Source organism: Larimichthys crocea, chromosome XXIV (genome assembly GCF_000972845.2).
Source record: "Larimichthys crocea isolate SSNF chromosome XXIV, L_crocea_2.0, whole genome shotgun sequence".
In the NCBI taxonomy this organism is placed as follows: Eukaryota; Metazoa; Chordata; class Actinopteri; family Sciaenidae; genus Larimichthys; species Larimichthys crocea.
The window spans coordinates 3,930,165-3,954,249 of NC_040034.1; the positions used below are offsets into that span (position 1 = coordinate 3,930,165).

General features: G+C 41.4%; 2 protein-coding genes and 1 pseudogene across 16 annotated transcripts in view; all 3 read right to left on the bottom strand.

Annotated features, from left to right (window-relative positions):
• Positions 1 to 4,737, bottom strand: part of mark3a (MAP/microtubule affinity-regulating kinase 3a) — a 45,543-nt gene extending 40,806 nt beyond the window's left edge. For 6 of the 15 annotated variants that reach the window (XM_027275055.1, XM_027275052.1, XM_027275048.1 and 3 more), the window contains exon 1: positions 4,054 to 4,736. In XM_027275055.1, coding sequence (XP_027130856.1) covers positions 4,054 to 4,104 — 51 coding nt within the window. In that variant the 5' untranslated portion in view covers positions 4,105 to 4,736. Of the gene's footprint in view, positions 1 to 1,531; positions 1,676 to 4,053 lie in introns of those variants that run through there. The other 9 variants (XM_027275050.1, XM_027275051.1, XM_027275045.1 and 6 more) reach the window with 4 other exon arrangements.
• Positions 4,738 to 11,231: 6,494 nt separating this feature from the next.
• Positions 11,232 to 14,582, bottom strand: LOC113744599 (eukaryotic translation initiation factor 5-like; annotated as a pseudogene).
• A 1,290-nt stretch (positions 14,583 to 15,872) lies between these two features.
• On the bottom strand, positions 15,873 to 23,404 carry LOC104932436 (eukaryotic translation initiation factor 5). The gene is made up of 12 exons (XM_019278018.2): positions 23,282 to 23,404; positions 22,564 to 22,799; positions 19,513 to 19,792; positions 19,317 to 19,398; positions 18,645 to 18,817; positions 18,447 to 18,558; positions 18,208 to 18,338; positions 17,567 to 17,728; positions 17,227 to 17,388; positions 16,973 to 17,137; positions 16,459 to 16,599; positions 15,873 to 16,309 (listed from the first exon to the last, which is right to left on the bottom strand). Exons 3-12 carry the CDS (start codon positions 19,582 to 19,584, stop codon positions 16,211 to 16,213), a joined length of 1,299 nt encoding a protein of 432 aa, XP_019133563.1. The 5' UTR covers positions 19,585 to 19,792; positions 22,564 to 22,799; positions 23,282 to 23,404; the 3' UTR covers positions 15,873 to 16,210.
• Positions 23,405 to 24,085: the final 681 nt, after the last annotated feature.

Consider the following 24,085-nt stretch of genomic DNA (forward strand, 5'->3'; position numbering starts at 1 on the left):
TTACAACACCGCTAACATTCGTATGACATTAAGTCATAATGAAGACAAACAGAGGTTCAAAGTTTGGGAGCGTTTTCTTGCTGCTCGTGGACGAGCGCCCAACTGATTTTTGATTAAATTCAGATTCACTTTTCCCACCCAGGATGCACTGGGGGAGAGTCGCCTGGTCACCGACTCCAACGCGGTAATCAAAGTCACGTTCACGCACACAAACTGGAAAAATGTGACCGGGCCAGAGGGCAGACAAACGCACTTCACTCGAGGACAATATTCTGCTTGTTTCGGATGTTTTGGCCTCGTCTTGTCTCGTTGTCAACGACAGCTTGTTAACGTTTCAGCAGGTTGGCTGCCATGACTGCAAACACCAGAAACAACAGTCAGGTCTCACAAACAGCATTTTATTCTCAAGTTAAACACCTTTACGTGCCGTTATGTCTGAACGCTGACGACTAGATTGAATGTAACTGTCTGCAGATGCAGCTGACGTCACATCCTGTGGTTGGCACGCAGGGCAGGATGTACAGCAGAGCATAAAGCAACAAATAAGGTTACTCAGTTAAAGCTAAATAGGTCGATCCATAACAGGAGTCTGCACCCACGCCACAGCTCCGATTCCTCCCGACAAACACAGATCTGATGAGTTTATCTGTAGATCACAATATGAATGAATTCACAGAGGCTGGATTTTTGTGTTTGAGGCTGTAAAAAGATGCAAAAACACATAAAGGAAATATTCAGCAGCATAATCGAACTTCTGTGTTTTCGTGGTGTCACTGTGTGGTGCACCGCTCGCTGATGGAGGCATTGATTTTTTTGGGGTGCTGTAAAAACACCCGTCTGTCTGTGCCGACAACTAAAACACAAAAATATCTGATAGATACTCGGTGCGGCCTCGGTATCGACTGTCCCTCGTCCATCGTTAACGGCGGCGTTGGCCTCAGCTCTACCCCGCCCTGCCCCGCCCGGCTCTGCCCGTCCCCCTCCCCAAACCTAACTGACCCCATTCACCCCAGAGACAATGAATAAAGATAATGAAGATTAACAAGTTTAGACTAAACCTGACTTAAAGAGTCAGTTAGTGGGCACAACATTAACTCTTTAAGATCTCCAGATTCAGCATGAGGTAGGCCAAGGTCACCACAGACGAACTTAACAGCACAGACTTTAAAAATCTCCAGTTGAACTATTTTAGAGGCACCACAGGAGATATTAAATGCAACACACCACAATAAGGTCACTTTAAACTCTGCTAAGCAGCACACACACACTTTAAGTCACTAAAGGAATATTTTAGGACTCCTTCAGTGAAAGCAGAGGAGATAAAAATACCATCAACTAGGATAAGGTCACTGTCGAATACCACAGACACGGCGCCTGAAAAGAGACAACAAAAACACGCCTGAGTTTCACCGAATCATCTGGACACGCTTAAAAATAATAAAGAAAAATTCCAGATTTTCCCAGCTCGTAACTTCCTGCAAGTCAAAGCACAGAAAACAATCTGAGCCTTTCCTCTTCGGCGGTTACTCACGAGGCTGCGGTGTCTCCTGGCTGCCTGGGAGCCCGTCATGTTTGAACAGGAAAGCACTGTGCACCGCTGATGATGCCCATAGAGATTCCCACAACACCAGATTTTCCCCCAACTCAGAGCCCAGATAACCACAGAGAGACGGCAGGAAGGGGCGGCGGGCGGCGAGGACGAGGAGGAGGAGGAGGAGGAGGAGGAGGAGGAGAGGGGAAACACTGATCTAAAGTCAAGCCAGCTACTGGCGCCGGAAAACAGACCTTACCCTTTCAGATTAAAAGCATTTCATCAGCTGCTTTGCCAAAATCGTAGACGTCTTGTTGAACTGCTCCCACACTCCCGTTAACATAATTAATGCTTCATATTTTTATTGATTTAGAGCCGCAGCTTTTTAATATTCTCATTATCGATTAAACTGCGTACTCAGTGTTATCTCAGTTAATCTGTTTATTTAAGCCCAATCAAATGTCCTAAACTTAAATATATTCATTTCACTGTGATAATTAAATATACAAAACCAAGAAAAGGAGCCGATTCGCCAATATTTGAGAACCTGAACTATAAAATGTTTGGTAGCTTTGCTTGAAAAAAATGTAATTATTGCCAATAAACTGTCTTTTAAACTACTAATGAAGTATTATTTTAGCCGTATTTTCTGACTCCCGACTCCTTTTTCCCATATGAAGCTGCTGAAGTTGCCTAATTTCCTTCCAAAGGGATCAATAGAGTTTCACCACATCTTATCAGCCTCGGCGCTCTGTTTGTGTAGGATAACTCTGATCTCCAGCTGACTCTGTGCCGCTACCGTGATGAGTCATGAGATCCTGATCGTATCACATGTGGACATTAAGCGGCTGCGGTCACACATTCGGGATGTGGAGGGAGGATAAAGGAACGTGTGGTGAGATACGACGAGGAGGAGATGAAGCAGCCCGAGGCTCAAAGATAAAGAATGTTTTCAACTTAAAAAAGGTCCAGGTGTCAAATTTAGGAGCTCGTTTTAGAGAATATAATAAGCATGTTTTCATTAGAGTATAATTACCTGAAAATAAGAATCTTTATATTGTTGTTAGAGACTTTTGAATCTACAGATAAAAACTACAGAGAGAGGGTTCATGCTCCTTCATGAGGACGGGTAGGGTGAGGTGAGGGGGTTGCAATCCATAACTACGCCACCGAATCGTACACACTGGTGCTTTAAAAATGTAGTTCAAGGTAATTATATGTACATAGAAAGGCTCATGTTGCTTAATTCATCAACAGACGCCAATCATTTTGACGCCCGCTGAGCGGTTTAGATCACTCGGCGAGCTGAAGCACCAAATATTCTGATCTCGTATCAGCTGTGAGGATCCGCTGCTCAGTTTACTAAAGCAGAGATTCATCGACTCGCTGCTGTGTCACAAATCTGAGGAGGATTGTGCAATGAAATGATCAGTTTATCTGATGATTAGTAGCTAGTTAAACCACCAACTCTGACTGATTACATCAATTATACAGTAATAATGACTCACACTTCCTGTTTTACAGCATTGTTAACTGACTTCACACAAAGCTGAGAAAAACCTAAAACTTTTAAATAAGTTATAAGTAAGCAGCCCTCTGGAAATTAATTTAGCATTTTAAATTAGTAATATTAGGAAAAAGATTTTTTGTAACCACACTAATATTTTAGATGTTTTTTAAAAGTTTATTTATTTAGTATTTTTTCTGTCGTTTTGTTATTTGTTTCTGTCTGTGAAAGTGAATTATTTTTAAAAACAAATTTTACGTTTTGGATTTAATTTTTGTATGTTAAAAAAATAATAGTAATAAAAACTAAATAAATAAACTATAATATAATATAATAATAATAATAATAATAATAATAATAATAATAGTAGATTGTTAAACTTTATAGATTTATTTTAAGTTGCGATTTAAATTTTGTTTTCAAAAAATAAAATAAAAAAATAGATTGTTAAACATTTAGAGATTTAGTTTAATTTTGAAAATCCCGACCGGAACCTGTGCGTGGTTACGTCACCGCTCTTGACAGCTCTGTTTCAGACAGGATGTTCTGGTTGGTCACGAGGAGGCGGGTCTAGATGAAAACCCATATTTGGAAGCTGAACGGTTGAAACCTTTGAGTGACAGCTGGACCGGCCAATGGCGAGCGAGAACAAAAAATCTACTGTTGCCTGCCAGAACCAGCAGCAGCAGCAAAGTACCGTCTGTAGTTCTGTTCGCGGTTTGGGCCTAAATATCCCGACTACATCCTCATTAAACACGGCCACGGCAGAACTTATCACACGCTGAAGGCATAAATAAAATAATCTACATGTGAATAAATCCCAAAATAGACCCCGAGGAGAATTAAAGGGCGCGTTTGACGTAGAGGATGTTTACGGTTTACCAACAAAGTGTGTGAAACAATTCGCCATCACCGAGCCCGGTAACGGAACAAACACCGTTAATCCGCCACAGATTCACTCAAACACCCACCTTTAAGTACATTAATTACATAACAAACAACCCTTTATACTCACACTTTCCGTCACCTTCTCGTTGACCGTCGGTAAAGGAGTTTTTGTTGACATCTTTCTTCCACCAGTCCAAAAAAAAATCCCAACCGACGCCTTCTTCAAGTCCGACAAGCCGAAAATCGAGCTTATTGCCTGGCTTTGCTTTGCAGCTCTGTGCCGGTGTGGAGGGGGGGAAACAGTCTCAGCATGGATCGTGACAATTTTTCAAAACCCCCCAAAGCAGCAGCAGCAGCAGACCGGACGTGTTTGTTAGACAGAGAGAGAGAGCACCTGAAGAACTGTGTTCAAAATAACAACGAGGTCAATAATAACCTTTATGTTCAGTATTTACATGGCGCGTTCACGGCCGAACCAAATCAGTGTCCGTCTGTCCGTTTCTGTCCGGGTCCGTGAAGCTAACTCAACTAACGATAAGGCGCTGTCGGTCGCCACTTCCAAAAAATCGCCCCAGGCTTTTTCTTTTCCCTCCAACGGCCACAACTCTGTCTAGAAACGACCCATGGCGTCGAGTGTCACCAGTCGGATGTTTCTCGGAGGGGTTCAAACGGTTCTGGTGGTGTAAATACTCGCCGTGGACTCGGTTTCTTCCATCTCCGGCGGCCCGACGCGGAGCTGCTCTGTCTGTTTTAGGTGGGACCAAAATGGCTACTCAGCGGCTGGGCTGGATTAGGCTGCCTTCACGGACCCCTCCCCAGGCTCCGACGTCAGAGCTTTATCATGAGCAGCCCCAACAATCACAATCAGAATCAGAATCAGAACCAGAATCACTTTATTAATCCCATTAATCCCAGCAGCTCCCAAACATTAGGTGAGACAGTAAGTGATAGCAAGAAAATAAAACCCTATACAATATCCTATTTAAAACTATATACACATGTATAAATAACAGTTATACTTACTTATACTATACTTTATACTTTATTCATCACACCATGGGGAAATGTACGTGTTACAGCAGCAGAGGAAAGTGTTGCATACACTACAGAATTAGAAAAACAACAACACAATAAACAGACAGAAATATCTATAACCTACAATAAACACGAAAAACAATCAACCTTCAAACAGATAAGTACTGAGGATAAAAGTGGCATGATATATAGAAAGAGTATTGTAATGTAAAGTGACGATAGTGTAAGAAATATTGCAAAAAAAGTGACCATAATATAAATAATATTACAAAAGTTAGTGACCATGATATAAATAAATAATAACTGCAAGGTATAAGTGAAATGAAATTGAAGAAAAAAAATTGCAGACATGAACAGGAGACTACGACATGTATTTATAAGTTAAATAAAACCAGTGACAGTAAAATAAAAGCCAAATAACAGTGATCTATGCAATATGTAAATATAAACCTTCTAAAGAATTTAGTGTTTGACAGACTGTACAGAGAATACACTGGTTGTTAAAGTGCAGGATGCATGTGAGGAAGATTTCACTGATGTATTACACAAACCAGTTCAGTAGCTACTGGACCTGACTTGGAGTGTGTGATATTCTGAGGGAGCAGTTGTAGAGACTGATGCTCACAGGTAGGACAGAATCAACTGTTTTCTCTATCAAACAATACAATACAGGCAGTGGTGTAGTCTTACACACTGTTTGTGGCACTGTAGGAAAATACAGCAGTTCTGGTGGGCAGGACATTAATCAGAAATAACAACCCTTATATCTGACCTGTCCATCGCTGACAAACTTAAAAGAAAACTTCACCAGACATTTGCTTTCTGTGCTAGAAAGTGTATTCTTTTAAACTGGATAGTGGATAAAGCTCCATCTAAGGTACGATGGCAAAAGCTGGTACTTGAATATGTTGCTTTAGACTAGCTGACGTGTAAACTGCACAGCAAAGATGATGTTTTTCATAAAACATGGGAACCCTTTTTGTCAAACCTTGGTTTGAATATCTCAATATACCATTTTTGCAAGAGGGTTTGTGTCATAACTGAAATTTCTCTGCGTGGCAAATGACATACCATTTAATCTTTTTTTTTTTGTTGTTTGCTTGTTTCTATGCACCTCTCTCTGAGCATGAACATGTGAATGTATTCTGCACGCACGGCAGTGTACACTTTATCTTTCGTTGTTATCTTATTTCTATGGGATGACTACTGAATGTCTTGCCTGTACAAACTTAAATCTGAGTTGGTATGTGAGCCAAATGTATGTTATATGTGTTTTTGTTACGTATGTTCTGTTTTATTTCTTGAAAATTTAATAAAAAGAGACATAAAAAAAATACAGGCAGTGGTGGTGGAGGGAGTACTCGGATACTTTACTTACGTAAAAGTGGAAATACCATTGTCACCAGTTGGGGGATGTAACTACAAACATTTACTCAAGTATTGTACTGTAAAAATTTAAGGTACTTGAGTATTTCTTTTGTACTACATCCCAGAGGCAAATATTGTAAATATTTTGTGCTTTGTTTACTTCACTACATTAGTCTGACAACTTTAATTTGAGATACTGCTACCAGGTAGAGTACAGTAATGCATCATAGTAAAAGTACAACATTCCCTGTTACAAGTAGTAAAATACATGTTTAAAGTAGTATAACATGGAAACATTTAGTATTGTAAGTATGTCAAAACTGTACTAAGGTTACCTTCCACTGCCATTCTGTTGACTATTCTCTTGATTAAAATGTATCAATTTATTCTGTACAAGTCAAATATAATCTCAAAGTACTGATTTCTGAATTCAACAAAAGTCGACAACAAACCAGCAAAATACACAAATAAATAGATATAAAGAGTAAAACTGAAAACAAATGTTTTATAAGGTTGTTAAAAAGTTCTTGACTACACTGTGACAAATCTTTGTCAGTCAGAAGCAGTTATTGATCAGTGTTTCTCATCAATAATAGACTTTAGTGGTGACTGATCAGGTCAGTGCAAAGATCTGTCAAGTCAGAATAAGAGATGATCTATAATCTATCTTCTATCTATCTTCCTGCTACTAAAGTCCAGAATAGTAAAAAAAAAACAAGATGGGAGCATGTGGTGCGTGTCAGTCCCTGTGACATTTCTGGATGTGGAGGTGGTTTAATAACAATAATAATAATACTTCAGAATCAGATTTATTGGCTGAATATGTGAGAATCATTTACAGGAAGACAGAAACAGACATGCAAGTGACAGGTGAAAAAAAAGAGCTGCACATAAACATAAACAGATTAAGAATAAGAAGAAAATGAGACTTACATTTCATATTACATTACAGTTTCTTAACATTTGGTCACTATTAAATATGTAAATAAACTCTGATTAGTGTTCTTCCTTTGTTTAATATATAACTACTATAACTAATGTTTACATTAGGTCTATATACTAAACTGATTTATCTATTTTATTATTTTATTTATTTGTTTGTTTGTTCATTGTTGTTTTCAATGTTTTTATTGTTCAGTGTGTTTGTACATGTGAGTTCATGCTTACATAACTCGTGCAAAGAGTGCTGGAATAAATATTGTAATAGATTACTTTATATCCATGAAGTATGTGGTTGAGTGCACTGCATGCATGTCTACATAAAATGTGCAGAATATAGACAGATCAACATTTTATTGATCCGGAGGGAAACTTCAGAATACGTGTTTAAAATGCAGAATTAAAAGCTCAAACGTGTGATTCAGTGATTTTTGTTCAACAGTCTGAGTGTCTGGGTGTTTTGCTGCTGTCTGGGTGGAGTTGAGGAATTAGGACTCCTGAGGTCTACAATCCAATTAGAGTGTCTCAGTTAGTCACTGGGTGTCCTCCCTCACTGAAAACCTGTTTCCTCTGAATTTCTCTGCAGCTATATTGAATCATCACATTCACAGCTGAAACAATGACCTCGTACGTCCACACACACACACAGATCCGGATCTGCGCACTGCTGCTGTCAGGTTGTGAGATTTGTTGTGTTTAAAGGTTAGTCGTTGTATCTCCGACAGTATGTGAACGCAGCGTCAGTGAGTCCAGCTGAGCGGGTGGAGGAAGTGAGGAAACCGGCTGAGCTCGGTCCCGTCGGACCCTGATTGGACCGGAGCAGACTGTCGTCACTGAGCAGAACTGATCCGGACTCAGAGGGAAACTTTTTTTATTCATTTAAACGGAAAAAAAAAACTTTGCATGAATAAAAACTTTCTTAAATATCAGCTGTGGATTTACTCACTGGGCTAGAATGTAACGAAGTACATATACTCAAGTACTTGTTGAGTAACTATGATTTCTACATATGAAGCCTTTATGAAATGTCAGATTTTTGTTATAAATTAAATACCAAACCATTTATACAAGTGCAGCTGAAATTATGAGTTAATTAACCAGAGGGACAGAAAATTAATTGGCAACTACTTTGATAACTTTTTAATATTGAGTTAATTAACCAGAGGGACAGAAAATTAATTGGCAACTACTTTGATAAGTTTTTTATATATATAAATCAAAATGTATTTATATATTATATGAATAAATAAGGTTTTTCCTTTAAATTATTTGAATAACTTGCTATATATAATAATAATAATCAGCACTGTGGCCTCACAGCAGGCTCTTGGGTTGAACCTCAGTTCAGTCCAAAGACATGAACAGGTTAATTGGTCCGTAGGTGTCCATGTGAGTGTGAAAGCTTGTTTGTCTCTGTGTGTCCTGTGATGAACTGGTGACTTGTCCATGGTGTACCCCGCCTCTCACCCCCAAGTCAGCTGGGATAGGCTCCAGCCACACCATGTGACCCTGATGAGGAGGTCAAAGGTTACATGATGTTGACGTTTGGACTGTTGGTGCCATAGACATATATACATAGACATATATACACAGACATATATACACAGACATATATACATAGACGTATATACATAGACATATAAAGTAAACATAGACTATAAACGTAGACAATATATACAGAGACTATGATACATAGACATATATACATAGACATTTAATAGACTAACACAGACATTATTATACACAACATATATACACTAGACATATATAACATATATATGCATACGATCAGATTAAAACATAGACATATAAACATAGACCATATTAAGACATAGACATATTATACATAGACGATATACATAGACATATAACACTACGACAATATACACAGACATCTATAGACAATCAAGCAATACATAACTATATCATTACATTAACATAGGACAGATATACATACATAGACATATCTAAACATAGACCATATAGAACAGATTGATCAAAGACATACAAGCTATATACAACAGACCATCATAGAAGTAACATAGACATATAAACACAGAAGTAATATAACAAGACATATATACACAGGACATCATATACCATAGGACATTATTGAGCCAGAATCATATACCTAGACATATTAAGCTAATAATCATATTCATAGACATATAAACAATGACCATATATACATAAACATATATACATAGACATATATATCATAGACAATAATTATACACAGACATATAACACAGACATATATACACAGACTAATATACATAGCGCCCCGCATTGAGCGCTGATCGTACGTAAAACGGCGCCGCCATATTGATTGTGGCAGATCTTCCCGTAAACTAATCAACAGGAGGAATGGACTGAACTTCATAACGCCTTTCTACAAAGTCTTCAGTTAATGTCTCTTATACACCCATTCCACACACCACTAACTATATCTGGGAAACAAACAGGCACCAAAAACAACGTATGAACTTTGTAAAAGTGATGATTATAAATGTTTACTCCTTATGTAAGCACCAAACCAACGTATGTATTTTTCTAATGCTGAGTGTTACAGCCTACTACATGTGTGTAACACTGTTACTGTGGGGATGATAAATATGAAATATTTATATTACATTTAATCTGTGTCTAAATAACAGATCCTGAAATGTAGATGTGACATGAGGGTTTTCTTGAATAAAGAGCACACACCACACAATATATATATATAATATGATATATATGTGTGTTGTGTGATGTGTGTATGTACACGTTGTGCTCTTTATTCAGAAAACCTCATGTCACTCTACATTTCAGGATTGGTTATTATAGACACAGATTTAAAGTTTAAATATAAAATTTCATATTTATCATCACAGTAACAGTGTTACACACATTAGTGCTGTAAACACCAGCATTAGAAAAATACATACGTTGGTTTGGTGCTTACATAAGGAGTAAACATTTATAATATCACTTTAAACGTTACATACGTTGTTTCTGGTGCTGTTTGTTTCCCAGATATAGTGTGTGTTTGATGGGTGAATGGAGTGTATACGATTCAGCGCTCAATGCGGCGGTCTGGTCTGTATATATGTCTGTGTATATATGTCTATGTATATATGTCATTAATGTGCTATGTAATATGGTCTATGGTTTGGTGCCACAAAAACACTGAAAGTGTCACTCTGAATTCTGGGTAACGGAGTTTCTTTTGGGTTTTATTAGCAGTGACAGTTGAAGAGTGAGAGGGGACATGCAGCAGAGCCACAGGTCAGAATCAATCAATCCTGTTAATGGAAAAAATAATCTGATCAATTAAATCTGATCTTAAAAATTAAACCGTCTGAATCTGAGTATTTAAAAACTTAACAGCTGCGTATTTGAAATACAGCTGTTGTGATTAGCAGAGTGACAAAGCCGTCACCACAAACAGATCTAAAGTCTAAAACTTTAGTGTCACAGAAGTCAAAAGTCGAAAATCTGACCCGTCTGTCTGAGTCGCCTGCAGCCGTCGTCACTGCTGCAGGTTTCTTCATTCAGAAAGTTCAGACAGTGAAACCCGCTCATTGTGTCGTCACGTGATCGTCACACACCAAACCATCGAGTTTGGTGGATACGCAAAACATTCATTCTTTATTGAACTGGAAATACAGGGACCAAAAAAAAAAAAAAAAAAAAAAAAGAAGTGTGCAAGTCAAACTGCATCCCCCAAACACCCCTGATTAAAAACCCCAAAGCGACTTCATTTCATCAACTGAATACATCTCAAAATTACAGAGTAATAATGTGCAGCAAGTAAAGCGCTATGTTAAGTCATGACCACGAAGCAGAGGAGGGTTACGTTTAGGGCGGGAGGAGGGAGGAGGGTGAGTAAAGGATGGGAGAGGCAGCCGAGCCGTTTAAGGTGGAACATCGTGAGTCCAAGCCACAACACAAGAAAAGCATCATCATCGTCGTCCGAGTTCAGATCGCATCAATGTCAAGTGTCGTCCTCTTCTTGTTTCAGGCGTGTCTGGTTTCACAGTCTCCACTTTGAGCTTGTCGAACAGAGGACGAGTACACGACCTGAGGACAGAAAACCACATTTACATGATCCACAGAGACGACAGCCGGTGGCTGCAGGACAGTTTCAGTACTGATCAAACAGTGAGTGCGGCACTTCTGCTTTGGATATTGCTACGTTAAAGAAGAGTCATGATTTAAAGTCCTCCGTTACCTCCACGTTCTCGTTCTTCCTCCACCTCCTCTTCCTCGCTGCCCGCGCTCTCCTCCCTGCCTCCTTCAGCCCATTGACAAAGGGAGCGGGCCTTGGCGTGGATCTCTTTTGGCAAGTCCTTAGAGACGTACTTCTTGGAAACCTGGGCGGACAAGAACAGCTGATAAACACAGACGACCTGATTTAACGAACACCTCGGCCTGAACTTCACAGGAAGTCGTGCATGTGAAAACCAGCTGACCACTCAAATGACGATGATCATGTGACAATAAGCAGTTTAACATGTGTCACATAGCAAACAGGTGACATCACTCATTTTCATTCGAAGACGTTTTTCTGGAAGCCAGGGTCATATTGTTTTTTTTTCTCTGCATATTTTGTTTTAAATAGGACATTAGCATAAAAACAAATGGTGGTTCTGCTCTGACAGTTAATTGATTCAAATATACTTAGCTCTGTTGTTTAATATTTAAAGTGTGACTTTGACATGAATCCCTCCTCGCACACCGACCTTCTCTGCCCAGGCGAAGATGACGTCTTCTCCAGCAGGTCTGCGTCGTAAAGGTCCTTGAGGATGATGGGAACGCGAGACAGCAGCTGGACCTGAGCAGCTTCCACGACGCCCTCGAAGCCTCCCAGCATACTCTGGGCCTTCTTGTTGTTGTGGCAGAACTGAGGAGAAACCAGATGAAGAGCAACGTCAGCGTCAAAGTTTCAGTTTTCGTCAACATGCCAACTGCAGCCACGCATCAGTGGACGTACCCGCAGGAAGTGGCGTTTGGACTTCTGATCGGTCACGGATGTTTTCGTTGAAGAGCAGCTCGCTGAGGATGAGGGCCCATTGGCCTTCACGTCCAGACGCTCCGCCTCAGCCCAAGATCTCCTTATCGGCTCCGTCGATGGTTCACTCTCCTTCTTAGCGCTGCGAACTAGAAACATGCATGAACACACCCCAAGTTCAAAACTTCCTTTTCCACCTTACAGATGTTTTTCCTTTTCAGATTTTTGGTTAGACGTAACGTCTGCATCATCACATCATCAAGCGACGTCAGTGGACATGAAGAGGAAGCTGAATCAACTGAATCCAGCTCATGAGTCCTACTTTCACAAAGTTGTAGAACAGGTTGACCCTCTCTTCCAGAGGTTTCTCCAGGTCGTCGCTGAGCGTGAGGTTCTTGGCATGGTCGCTGATCTCCTCCATTCGCGCCTCTGCGCCTCCGCCGTAGTTTTCCTCTGCCCAGTCCTCATCGTCGTCGTCTCCGTCTCGACAAGCAGACGCACACGAGGTCAGACAAAATGAAAGGAGGCCGTGATACCATGAGGAGAAGTGCTGACGTTTCAGCCGTTTGTTTGACTTTTGGTTTTTGATTTGCTTCTTCCTGATGAAACGTGAGCATGAGTGAGTCATGTGTAGGTGGAGGACTAGCTTTAAGGAAGTTCAGCACCGGTCTAAAAAGACTCAGCAGGACTGGACTGAGTACAATCGCGTTTTAGTGATGAGTTTCACTGTCCGCTGCTCACAGGGACGTTGAACTCAGCGAGCACAAGACAGCAGAACGTTTCTTCAAGTTCCGACAGTGAGCAACGTGTCAGAGTGTGGTGTTGTGGTGTGCGTGCGTGCGCTGTCTGACTCTCACACCAGTGGAGATAGCTTCCTAAAAGAGACTCAACCCACCACAGCCTGGAGGACATCGAAGTGTCCTGGTTTCCAGCCTCTCGCTGCCAGACCCGTTCTCCTTGTCCTTCTTGCGGTTCTTCTTCTCCTTCTCTTTCTCACAGATGCGGATCCACTCTCGGTGCTCTCTGTATCGGAGAAGCAAAGCGGTTATTAAATCTACACGTGCACAGTTCCCGTCAGGTTCAGCCCAGAGGGAGCCGGTCCGTCTACACTGCAAGGCGCGAGATAAAAATGTCACCTGGGGTTTTTTGGGGAGGAACGTGCAGAGTTTGTGTCTGGTGTCTAGCATTGCCGCGGTATCCACAGGCCTTACAGGAGTTGCCAATGGTTTGTTTCTTGGGATTGACATGCTGGAAGAAAGAAACAGACATCTGTGTCATCAATACTGAACCTTCAGTCATCAGATTGTGCTTCTTAAACTTGGTCGAGTATTTACACAGATCAGTTTCAGGGTTGTCACACTCGGGACACAGCACAATTTTCTGATGAACCCATCGAGCATGTCCTGCAGCTTGTTCGCCCGTGGGATCCGTGTGCGATGTTTTGTACGGTCGTTTTTGTATCAAACTGGTCTGAGCACCGAGTTCACAACCAAAAACTTGGTCGGGGGTCTGTGGAGACAGATGAAAATCAGCGGTTAGCCTCTTTAAAACATTGATTGAAGCTCCGGTGTAAATGGTGCTTTATCCTCCTCTCTGCTTCAGGATCCAATGAATCAATAAAACCTGCCACGTATCACAACTATTAAATGACATCAGGTCTCATACGAAGCAGTTTTATTTTGGCCGTTTGCACTTGAAAAAAAGATCATTGTTGAAACGACTTGACTTTTAGCCGACTTGCTTACTGCACCATGTATTGTTATATGTCTACAGGCGGGTGGGGTCTGCATTTACTGCTTATACGTGATGTTTTATAGTTTTTATTCTTCTGTGACTCATTCAGAGTCGCCTCTGACAGAAGTAGTTCCTTCAGGATAATAAGTTAGGTGTCATCGTCCAAAATAGATGTTTAGTGTGCGCGATCTTCTCGGTACATATTGACTTTTCCACAGGGCTGTGTAACAGCAGCCAAGCGGCTGGAACAGGGCACAAACAGAGGATCATACTTACATGTTGGAGGCCTGTTAGTGCCTTGCAAACATCAACCATGTTGACAATGACCGTCTTGATTCCATTCCCTTTGCCTTCAACCTGAACGAGATTAAAACAGACGAAACACAGAGCGGTTTACTTTGCATCGAAAAACTTTAATTTGGCGAGAGAACAATAAAAACCCACGGCGGCCGGAGCCTGTACCTTGGCAATCAGACGGGGCATCTGTGTAGCGTAGACTGGTCTGACACGCTGCGGTTGACGTTGACAGACATTTTGGCTGGGTGTTAGCACTATCCGTAAGATAAAAGGATCTGGTTGGGGATTTTTCGGGATCTTCTGTCTGGAAAAGAGGGGCATGGAACATAAACGACTGCAAGCGCGCTCGGTCTCTGACATGAAAACGCGTGCCGCTGTGGCCGCAAGGCTCCTTGCTTGAAGGCAGATTTCCACCACCGAGGTTCCAACGGCGTGCGCAACAGCTCTGAAAGAAAAAACAAGAATCCGATATTTAACGAAAGAAAAGTAACAGATTCACAGAAGCTTCAAGATCTAGACAGGTCCTGAACACACATGATATGACGGTGGTTTGTTGAAATAATACTTTACGATGAATTTTCTTTTATTAGCAGAGCGATTAAAAAAAAAAACAAACTCACTGCTAGGCTATAACGACCGGCTTGGTTTTATGACTGCAAAACTCAAATTTGGTTGGTTTTAAATGCTGCTGGGAAACAAATTAAACAATTTCAAAGATTCGCCGATTCAAGCTGTGGGAGATTTTTGTTTTTATCGTCTGAGACTTTATGAACCAACATGACTGAGCAGATTAAATCATAATGAAAAATTGGTAGTTTGTAGGTTGATTACATAAATTGGTCAATGAAAGTGCTCCTGAACTCATGAGGGTTTCTCGTGCGCACCAGAAACTTTCTCGTGCGCACCAGAAACTTTCTTGTGCGCACCAGAAACTTTCTCGTGCTCACCAGAAACTTTCCCGTGCGCACTTGAAACTTTCTCGTGCGCACCAGAAACTTTTTAGTGGGCAAGTTTCTGGTGCGCACGAGAAAGTTTCTGGTGCGCACCAGAAACACTTCCATTTTTTTTTCTTTCACCATGTCCCTTTAGGGGCTCCGTATATATGTCTATGTTTATATGTCTATGTTTATATGTCTATGGTTGGTGCCACAAAAACACTGAAAGTGTCACTCTGAATTCTGGGTAACGGAGTTCTTTTGGGTTTTATTAGCAGCGACAGTTGAAGAGTGAGAGGGGACATGCAGCAGAGCCACAGGTCAGAATCAATCAATCCTGTTAATGGAAAAAATAATCTGATCAATTAAATCTGATCTTGAATAATTAAACCGTCTGAATCTGAGTATTTAAAAAACTTAACAGCTGCGTATTTGGAACACAGCTGTTGTGATTAGCAGAGTGACAAAGCCGTCACCACAACAGATCTTAAAGTCTAAAACTTTAGTGTCACAGAAGTCAAAAGTCGAAATCTGACCCGTCTGTCTGAGTTCAGCCTGCAGGTTTCTTCATTCAGAAAGTTCAGACAGTGAAACCTGCTCATTGTGTCGTCACGTGATCGTCACACAGCACAAACCATCGAGTGTGGTGGATAGCAAAACATTCATTCTTTATTGAACTGGAAAAATACAGGGACCAAAAAAAAAAGAAGTGTGCAGTCAAACTGATCCCCAAACACCCCGTGATTAAAATCCCCAAAGCGACTTCATTTCATCAACTGAATACATCTCAAAATTACAGAGTTAATGTGCAGCAAGTAAAGCGCTATGTTAAGTCATGCCACGAAGCAGAGGAGGGTTCGTAGGGCGGGAGGAGGAGGAGGGTGAGTAGAGGATGGGACAGGCCAGCCGAGCCGTTTAAGGTGGAACATCGTGAGTCCAAGCCACAACACAAGAAAAGCATCATCATCGTCGTCCGAGTCTCAGATCGCATCAATGTCAATGTCGTCCTCTTCTTTTTCAGGCGTGTCTGGTTTCACAGTCTCCACTTTGAGCTTGTCGACAGAGGACGAGTACACGACCTGAGGACAGAAAACACATTTACATGATCCACAGAGACGACAGCCGGTGGCTGCAGACAGTTTCAGTACTGATCAAACAGTGAGTGCGGACTTCTGCTTTGGATATTTGCACGTTAAGAAGAGTCAGTGATTTAAAGTCCGTCCGTTACCTCCACGTTCTCGTCTTCCTCCACCTCCTCTTCCTCGCTGCCCTCGCTCTCCTCCTCTGCCTCCTTCAGCCATTTGACAAAGGGAGCGGCCTTGGCGTGGATCTCTTTGGCAAGTTCCTTAGAGACGTACTTCTTGGAAACCTGGCGGACAAGAACAGCTGATTAAACACAGACGACCTGATTTAACGAACACCTCGGCCTGAACTTCACAGGAAGTGTGCATGTGAAACCAGCTGACCACTCAAATGACGAGATCATGTGACAATAAGCAGTTTAACATGTGTCACATAGCAACAGGTGACATCACTCATTTTCATTCGAAGACGTTTTTCTGGAAGCCAGGGTCAATATTTGATTTTTTTTCTCTGCATATATTTGTTGATAAATATGACATTAGCATAAAAACAAATGATGGTTCTGCTCTGACAGTTTAAGTTGATTCAAATATTACTTAAGCTCTGTTGTTTAATATTTAAAGTGTGACTTGGACATGAATCCCTCCTCGCACACCGACCTTCTCTGCCCAGGCGAAGATGACGTCTTCCTCCAGAAGGTCTGCGTCGTAAAGGTCCTTGAGGATGATGGGAACGCGAGACAGCAGCTGGACCTGATGCAGCTTCACGACGCACTCGAAGCCTCCCAGCAGATACTTCTGGGCCTTCTTGTTGTTGTGGCAGAACTGAGGAGAAATCAGATGAAGAGCAACGTGAGCGTCAAAGTTTCAGTTTTCGTCAAATGCCAACTGCAGCCACGCATCAGTGGACGTACCCGCAGGAAGTGGCGTTTGTACTTCTTGATCTGGTCACGGATGTTTTCGTTGAAGAGCAGCTCGCTGAGGATGAGGGGGCCCATGGCCTTCACGTCCAGACGCTCCGCCTCAGCCAAGATCTCCTTATCGGCTCCGTCGATGGTTCCACTCTCCTTCTTATGCTGCGAATAGAAACATGCATGAACACACCCCCCAAAGTTCAAAACTTCCTTTTCCACCTTACAGATGTTTCCTTTTCTCATTTTCAAGTGGTTAGACGTAACGTCTGCATCATCACAGTGACGTCAGTGGACATGAAGAGGAAGCTGAATCACACTGAATCCACTCATGAGTCCTTACTTTCACAAAGTTGTAGAACAGGTTGACCCTCTCTTCCAGAGGTTTCTCCAGGTCGTCGCTGAGCGTGAGGTTCTTGGCATGGTCGCTGATCTCCTCCATTCGCCGCCTCTGCGCCTCCGCTGTAGTTTCCTCTGCCCAGTCCTCATCGTCGTCGTCTCCGTCCTGACAAGCAGACGCACACGGAGGTCAGACAGAATGAAAGGGAGGTTGTGATATATGAGCAGAAGTGCTGACGTTTCAGCCGTTTGTTTGACTTTCAAGCGTTTGATTTGCTTCTTCCTGATGAAACGCGAGTATGAATGAGTCATGTGTAGGTGGAGGACTAGCTTTAAGGAAGTTCAGCATACGGTCTAAAAAAGACTCAGCAGGACTGGACTGAGCCGATCTGCGTTTCAGTGACGAGTTCACTGTCCGCTGCTCACAGGGACGTTGAACTCAGCGAGCACAAGACAGCAGAACGTTTCCTTCAAGTTCCAACAGTGAGCAAAGTGTCAGAGTGTGTGTGTGTGTGTGTGTGTGTGTGTGTGTGTGTGTGCGCGCGCGCGTGCACGTGTGTGTGTGTGTGTGTGTGTGTGTGTGTGTGTGTTCTGTCTGACTCTCACACCAGTGGAGACGTAGCTCCTAAAAGAGACTCAACCCACCACAGCCTGAGGAGCATCGAAGTTGTCCTGGTTTCCAGCCTCTCCGCTGCCAGACCCGTTCTCCTTGTCCTTCTTGCGGTTCTTCTTCTCCTTCTCTTTCTTCACAGATGCGGATCCACTCTCGGTGCTCTCTGTTATCGGAGAAGCAAAGCGGTTATTAAATCTACACGTTCCCGTCAGGTTCAGCCCAGAGGGAGCCGGTCCGTCTACACTGCAAGGCGCAGAGATAAAAATGTCACCTGGTGGGTTTTTGAGGATGAACGTGCAGAGTTTGTGTCTGGTGTCTAGCATGCCGCGGTATCCACAGGCCTTACAGGAGTTGCCAATGGTTTGTTTCTTGGGATTGACATGCTGGAAGAAAGAAACAGACATCTGTGCATCAGTACTGAAACCTTCAGTCATCAGATTGTGCTTCTTAAACTTGGTCGAGTATTTACCAGATCAGTTTCAGGGTTGTCACACTCGGGACACAGCACAAATTTTCTGATGAACCCATCGAGCATGTCCTGCAGCTTGTTCGCCTCGTGGGATCCGTTGACGATGTAACGGTCGTTTTTGGTATCAAACTGGGTCTGAGCACCGAGTTCACAACCAAAAAACTTGGTCGGGTCTGCGGAGAAGATGAAATCAGCGGTTAGCCTCTTTAAAACATTGATTGAAGCTCCGGGTAAACGGTGCTTTATCCTCTGTCTCTGCTTCAGGATCCAATGAATCAATAAAACCTGCACGTATCACAACTATCAAATGACATCAGGTCTCATGACGAAGCAGTTTTATTTTGGCCGTTTGCCTTGAAAAAAAGATCATTGTTGAAACGACTTGACTTTTAGCCGACTTACTTTACTGCACATGTATTGTTATATAGTCTACAGGCGGTGGTGTCTGCATTTACTGCTTATACGCGATGTTTTATAGTTTTTATTCTTCTGTGACTCATTTCAGAGTCGCCTCTGACAGAAGTATTTCCTTCAGGATTAATAAGTTAGGTGTCATCGTCCAAAATAGATTTTAGTGTGCGCTGATCTCTCGGTACATATTGACTTTTCCACAGGGCTTGGTGTAACGGCAGCCAAGCGGCTGGAACAGGACAAACAGAGGATCATACTTACATGTTGGAGGCCTGTTGAGTGCCTTTGCAACATCAACCATGTTGACAATGACCGTCTTGATTCCATTCCCTTTGCCTTCAACCTGAACGAGATAAAAACAGACGAACACAGAGCGGTTACTTTGGATCGAAATCTTTTCTGGTAACTTTAATTTGGCGAGAACATAAAAACCCACGACGGCGAGCCGAGCCGTTACCTTGGCAATCAGACGGGGCATCTTGTAGCGGTAGAACTGGTCTGACACGCTGCGGTTGACGTTGACAGACATTTTGGCTGGGTGTTAGCACTATCAGTAAGATAAAAGGATCTTGGTTGGGGATTTTTCGGGATCTTCTGTCTGGAAAAGAGGGGATGACATAAACGACTGCAAGCGCGCTCGGTCTCTGACATGAAAAACGCTGTGCCGCTGTGGCCGCAAGCTCCTTGCTTGAAGGCTAGATTTCCACCACACAGGTTCCAACGGCTGCGCAACAGCTCTGAAAGAAAAAACAAAGAATCGATATTTAACGAAGAAAATTAACAGATTCACAGAAGCTTCAAGATCTAGACAACGTGCCTGAACACACATTATGACGGTGGTTTGTTGAAATACTTTAAAGATGAATTTCTTTTATTAAAGCAGAATCGATTAAAAAAAAAACGACCATCTTGGTTTTATGACTGCAAACTCAATATTTGTGGTTTTAAGCTGCCGGTGAAACAAATTAAACAATTTCAAAGATGCCGATTAAAGCTGTGGGAGATTTTTTTTTATCGTCTGAGACTTTATGAACCAACATACTGAGCAGATTAATCATAATGAAAATAATTGGTAGTTGTAGGTTGATTACATAACTCATTTTGTCAATGAAAGTGCTCTTGAACTCGTGATGGAGCCCACGATTCACAAAAACATAATAAAACACGACGGTTCTTGAGTGACGAGCCAGACCAGACTACAGGGGACATCCGAGGGACGCTGCAGTCCCTTATATAGAAATGATTTCTCAACATAAACAAGTTTGTGAATAAATAACGGCATCAGATAGATTACAGCGATGAAACGGCTGCTGCACTCAGCAAATACTGCTGACTGAAATAAAAAAAATCCAGCAAATATCAAGTTTAACTTTATTGTCAATGCTGCTGTATGTACAGGACATACAGATCAGTGCAAACAGCACTAAACATGAAATATAAAATAAGTGAAGATGTAAAAATATAAAATTATACACAAGCTAAAAGACATCTGAGAATAGAAAAGACAGACGCAAGTCTGGAGATATAAATAGTATAAATATGGCAATATTGGAATGAACATTATAAACAGAATTATCAGGTCTATATAAAAATGAAATATGTAACTACTTTGCACTAAATCAACACTGCCAATTTGCTGTATACACTTTTGTACAATATATTTTATTTACTATTGCCATTTTGATATTTTATTATGTAAAGTTTGTTCTTTGTATTTTTTATTCCATAGATCTATCTACCTAAACAGCTGTACAGTGCAAATTCAGTTTCAAGTATCGCAATTTTTTTTTTGAGTCTGTAAAAGTATCAGTTAATTTCGTCAACGAGCCTTTTTCCCTTGACTAAGACGAGATGATACAATGTTCTAAAAACAGTGACGAAAAACAAACGTGCCAATGTGCGTTTTTGTTGACGAATAAAAAAACGAGACGAAAATGTCACGCAAGAAATAAACGCTGGTAAAAATACCACCAACCTGAAAAGGCACATTAACCTTCATTGAAGATGAATTCAATTCAATCAAGACATTTAATCAATATGTTCACTGTGGAACAAGTGAACTGGAATTAATAAATAAAATATTCCTGAAATAAAATAGAAAAAGACTAAAACTTTGAGACTTTTAGTCGACTAAAATAACAGAAATGATTTGTGAAAGACTTTAAGACGCGTCTGAAGACCCATTTTTATTCCTCGGCTTTTAACCCAGCATGAGACTCTGTTTTTGTTTCATTATTATTTTAATATTGTTTATTATTGTTTTTATATTGTTCTTATGTTTTATGTCTTGTATTTTATGTACAGCACTTCGTTCGATAGATTCTATCTATCTAAACAGCTGTACAGTGCAAATTCAGTTTCAAGTATTGCAATTTTTTTTGAGTCTGTAAAAGTATCCGTGTTAATTTTGTCAGACAAGACGAAATATGTTCGTCAACGAGCCTTTTTCCCTCGACTAAGATAAGCCGATGACGAGACGATACAATGTTCTAAAAACACTGATTAAAAACGTGTCAATGTGCGTTTTTGTTGACAAATAAAAAAACAAGACGAAATGACGAAACAAGAAAAAATGTCACGCAAGAAATAAATGCTCGTAAAAATACCACCAACCTACCACTTTAACCTGCATTGAAGATGAATTCAATTTAATCAGCATGTTCGCTGTGGAACAAGTGAACTGGAATTAATAAACAAATAAAATATTCCTGAAATAAATAAGACTAAAACATTGAGACTTTTAGTCGACTAAAATAACAGAAATGATTTGTGAAAGACTTTAAAACGCGTCTGAAGACCCATTTTTAATCCTTGGCTTTTAACCCAGCATGAGACTCTGTCTTTGTTTCATTATAATTTTAATATTGTTTATTATTGTTCTTATGTTTTATGTCTTTTATTTTATGTACAGCACTTTGTGTCAGCCGTGGCGGTTTTTAAAAAAGGGCTTTATAGATAAAGTTGAGTAAAAGTGACTAAGACTGAACTCTGACACAGTCTAAATGAAAAACATGTGAGTAAACCAACAGTGTGTGCGATCCGCAGGCTGGGCAGATCCAAACTCTGCTTTGTGCTGACACACAGGTCCAGAAACGGTTTTGTTGGAGCCTTTTGTGACATGAGGCCTCTGGCTTTAGTCACATGAGGCCTGCTCTTGTTATTGGGTCAGAATCAGGGAGGCCAGGCAGCTGCCGAACAGCTGACGGCTTTAACCTCCGGGCGGCCGCTGTGTGTCCGTGCTGCGGGTTCGATTCCCGGCCTGAGGTGACCGGAGGTGTGGGTGGAGGGGTTTCATGAGGGCAGAGGGTCGAGTCTAATTCCAGCAGCGGGCTAGCTTAGCTTAGCTCGGCTTGGTGCAGAGTGCGTCACAGACACACGAGTGAGGCGACTGGGAGGCGCCATTTTGACACACGGACCGTGTGATGTTGCACAATAACGATCACGGAAAACACGAGCACGGGACACACACACACCGTCAAACACCTGATTAAAATAAGTCAGCACTTACCGTTTTCGCAAAACAAAGACATAAACACAACGCTGATCGTCCAAGAGCCGCAGTGAACGGTGGTCGATAGCCGGTGCTGGTGATGTATTGACTGCAGCAGGGTCCGTGGTGATGTGAGGGCTCTCAAAGCGGCGGCGCAACACCCGAAAGCGTCCACACGGTGCAGGTGCCAGGCTCGGAGACAGAGGAGGAGACAGGGGGGGTTATCTGGAACGTCCTGGGCGGGTTTGAGGGACCTTTAGGGGGGGACAAGAAGCGCATTGTTACCCGCTGGAGAGGAGAGAAAAAAGCGCTAACGTTAGCGGCAGCGTCAGGTGTGACAGCCGCTGTTCATCACGGACAGGCGGAGGAATAAAAGCTACGTTATGTAACCACCGAGCAGCTAACGGAGCTATTACACGTGTTTCATCAACGGATACACACATTTACCAATAATTATAAACGTTCATAAAAGTGTCGCTGTCCTTAAGTTACATACAAATAAACGCTCTGACTCGGCCGTTACATTAAAAACGTTCCCGCTCCGGGAAATAGTCGCAGCCCGGTTTTAGCCGTTAGCTCGAGCTCCGTGTCGAAGATGACGTGATTAAAGATGACGTGTTCTTTAACGTCTCCGGTTAGTTAGCCACACTCTCCGTGTGGGATACCGGGCCCGGTTGTTGGGTCCTCGTCGGGACACGGAGGTGGAGACCCATGGTGGAGAAGTTTCGCAGCTTACCTCTCGAACGTTCTGCGGAGTTCTGCCTGTCTGCGGCTCACGGAGCTTTACTGACGGCGGCAAGCTAACGGACACGGCGGCGGCTTCCGCTGGGAGCCGGATTTCAAATTAAAACTGAGGGTTTGCAATGTTTTAAAATGTCCATGTTGAAACAGTTACTCGTTTATTCTGGAACTGCCCCTTTGTCCAGAGTCTGTGGATTGATATCTGTAACTTTATTGCCAAAAAAGATTTTAAATTGTTTTTGGAGGGATGTACTATGTGGGCTCTTTGACCTTAACAAAAATAGAGAAAAAATAAACGAAACATTTATTATCAATGTCATCATACTGATGGCGAAATTTCATATTCATAAATGTAAATTTACTCGAAGAAAACCACCCTTTGTTGCCTTTCACAGTGATCTTAAAACGGTTAATATTTGTGAACATTAAATATACTACTGTAAGCTCTTTCTCCCCCTGGTGTAGAATATACATGTGAAATGTTTTTGTAATGATTTGTATGCTACCTTTGTTTGTGAAGCAAGTTCTAATAAAAAATATATATATATATATAATATATATATTATATATAATATATATATATATATATATGAGTAGAAACAAATCAGGATAAACAGGTAGATAAGTGGCAAGATGGATTGATGATAATGGTAATAGTACTGATGGTATGGTGGTAGTTATTGTTAATAACAGTATAAATAATAATCTAAATAAATCCAATCAAAGCAATTGATTGATTGATTGATGTTTGAAGTGTTTATTTCGAATATGCAAAAAATTAAAATAAGGCAAAACATTT

Coding starts and splice junctions, on each gene's coding strand:
- LOC104932436 (XM_019278018.2), bottom strand. CDS start 19,584: ATGTCTGTCAACGTCAACCGCAGCGTGTCAGACCAGTTCTACCGCTAC. Junction 18,818..19,316: donor ACTCAACAGGCCTCCAACAT/GTAAGTATGATC, acceptor TCTTCTCCGCAG/ACCCGACCAAGTTTTTTGGT. Junction 17,729..18,207: donor TCGATGCTCCTCAGGCTGTG/GTGGGTTGAGTC, acceptor TCTGCTTGTCAG/GACGGAGACGACGACGATGA.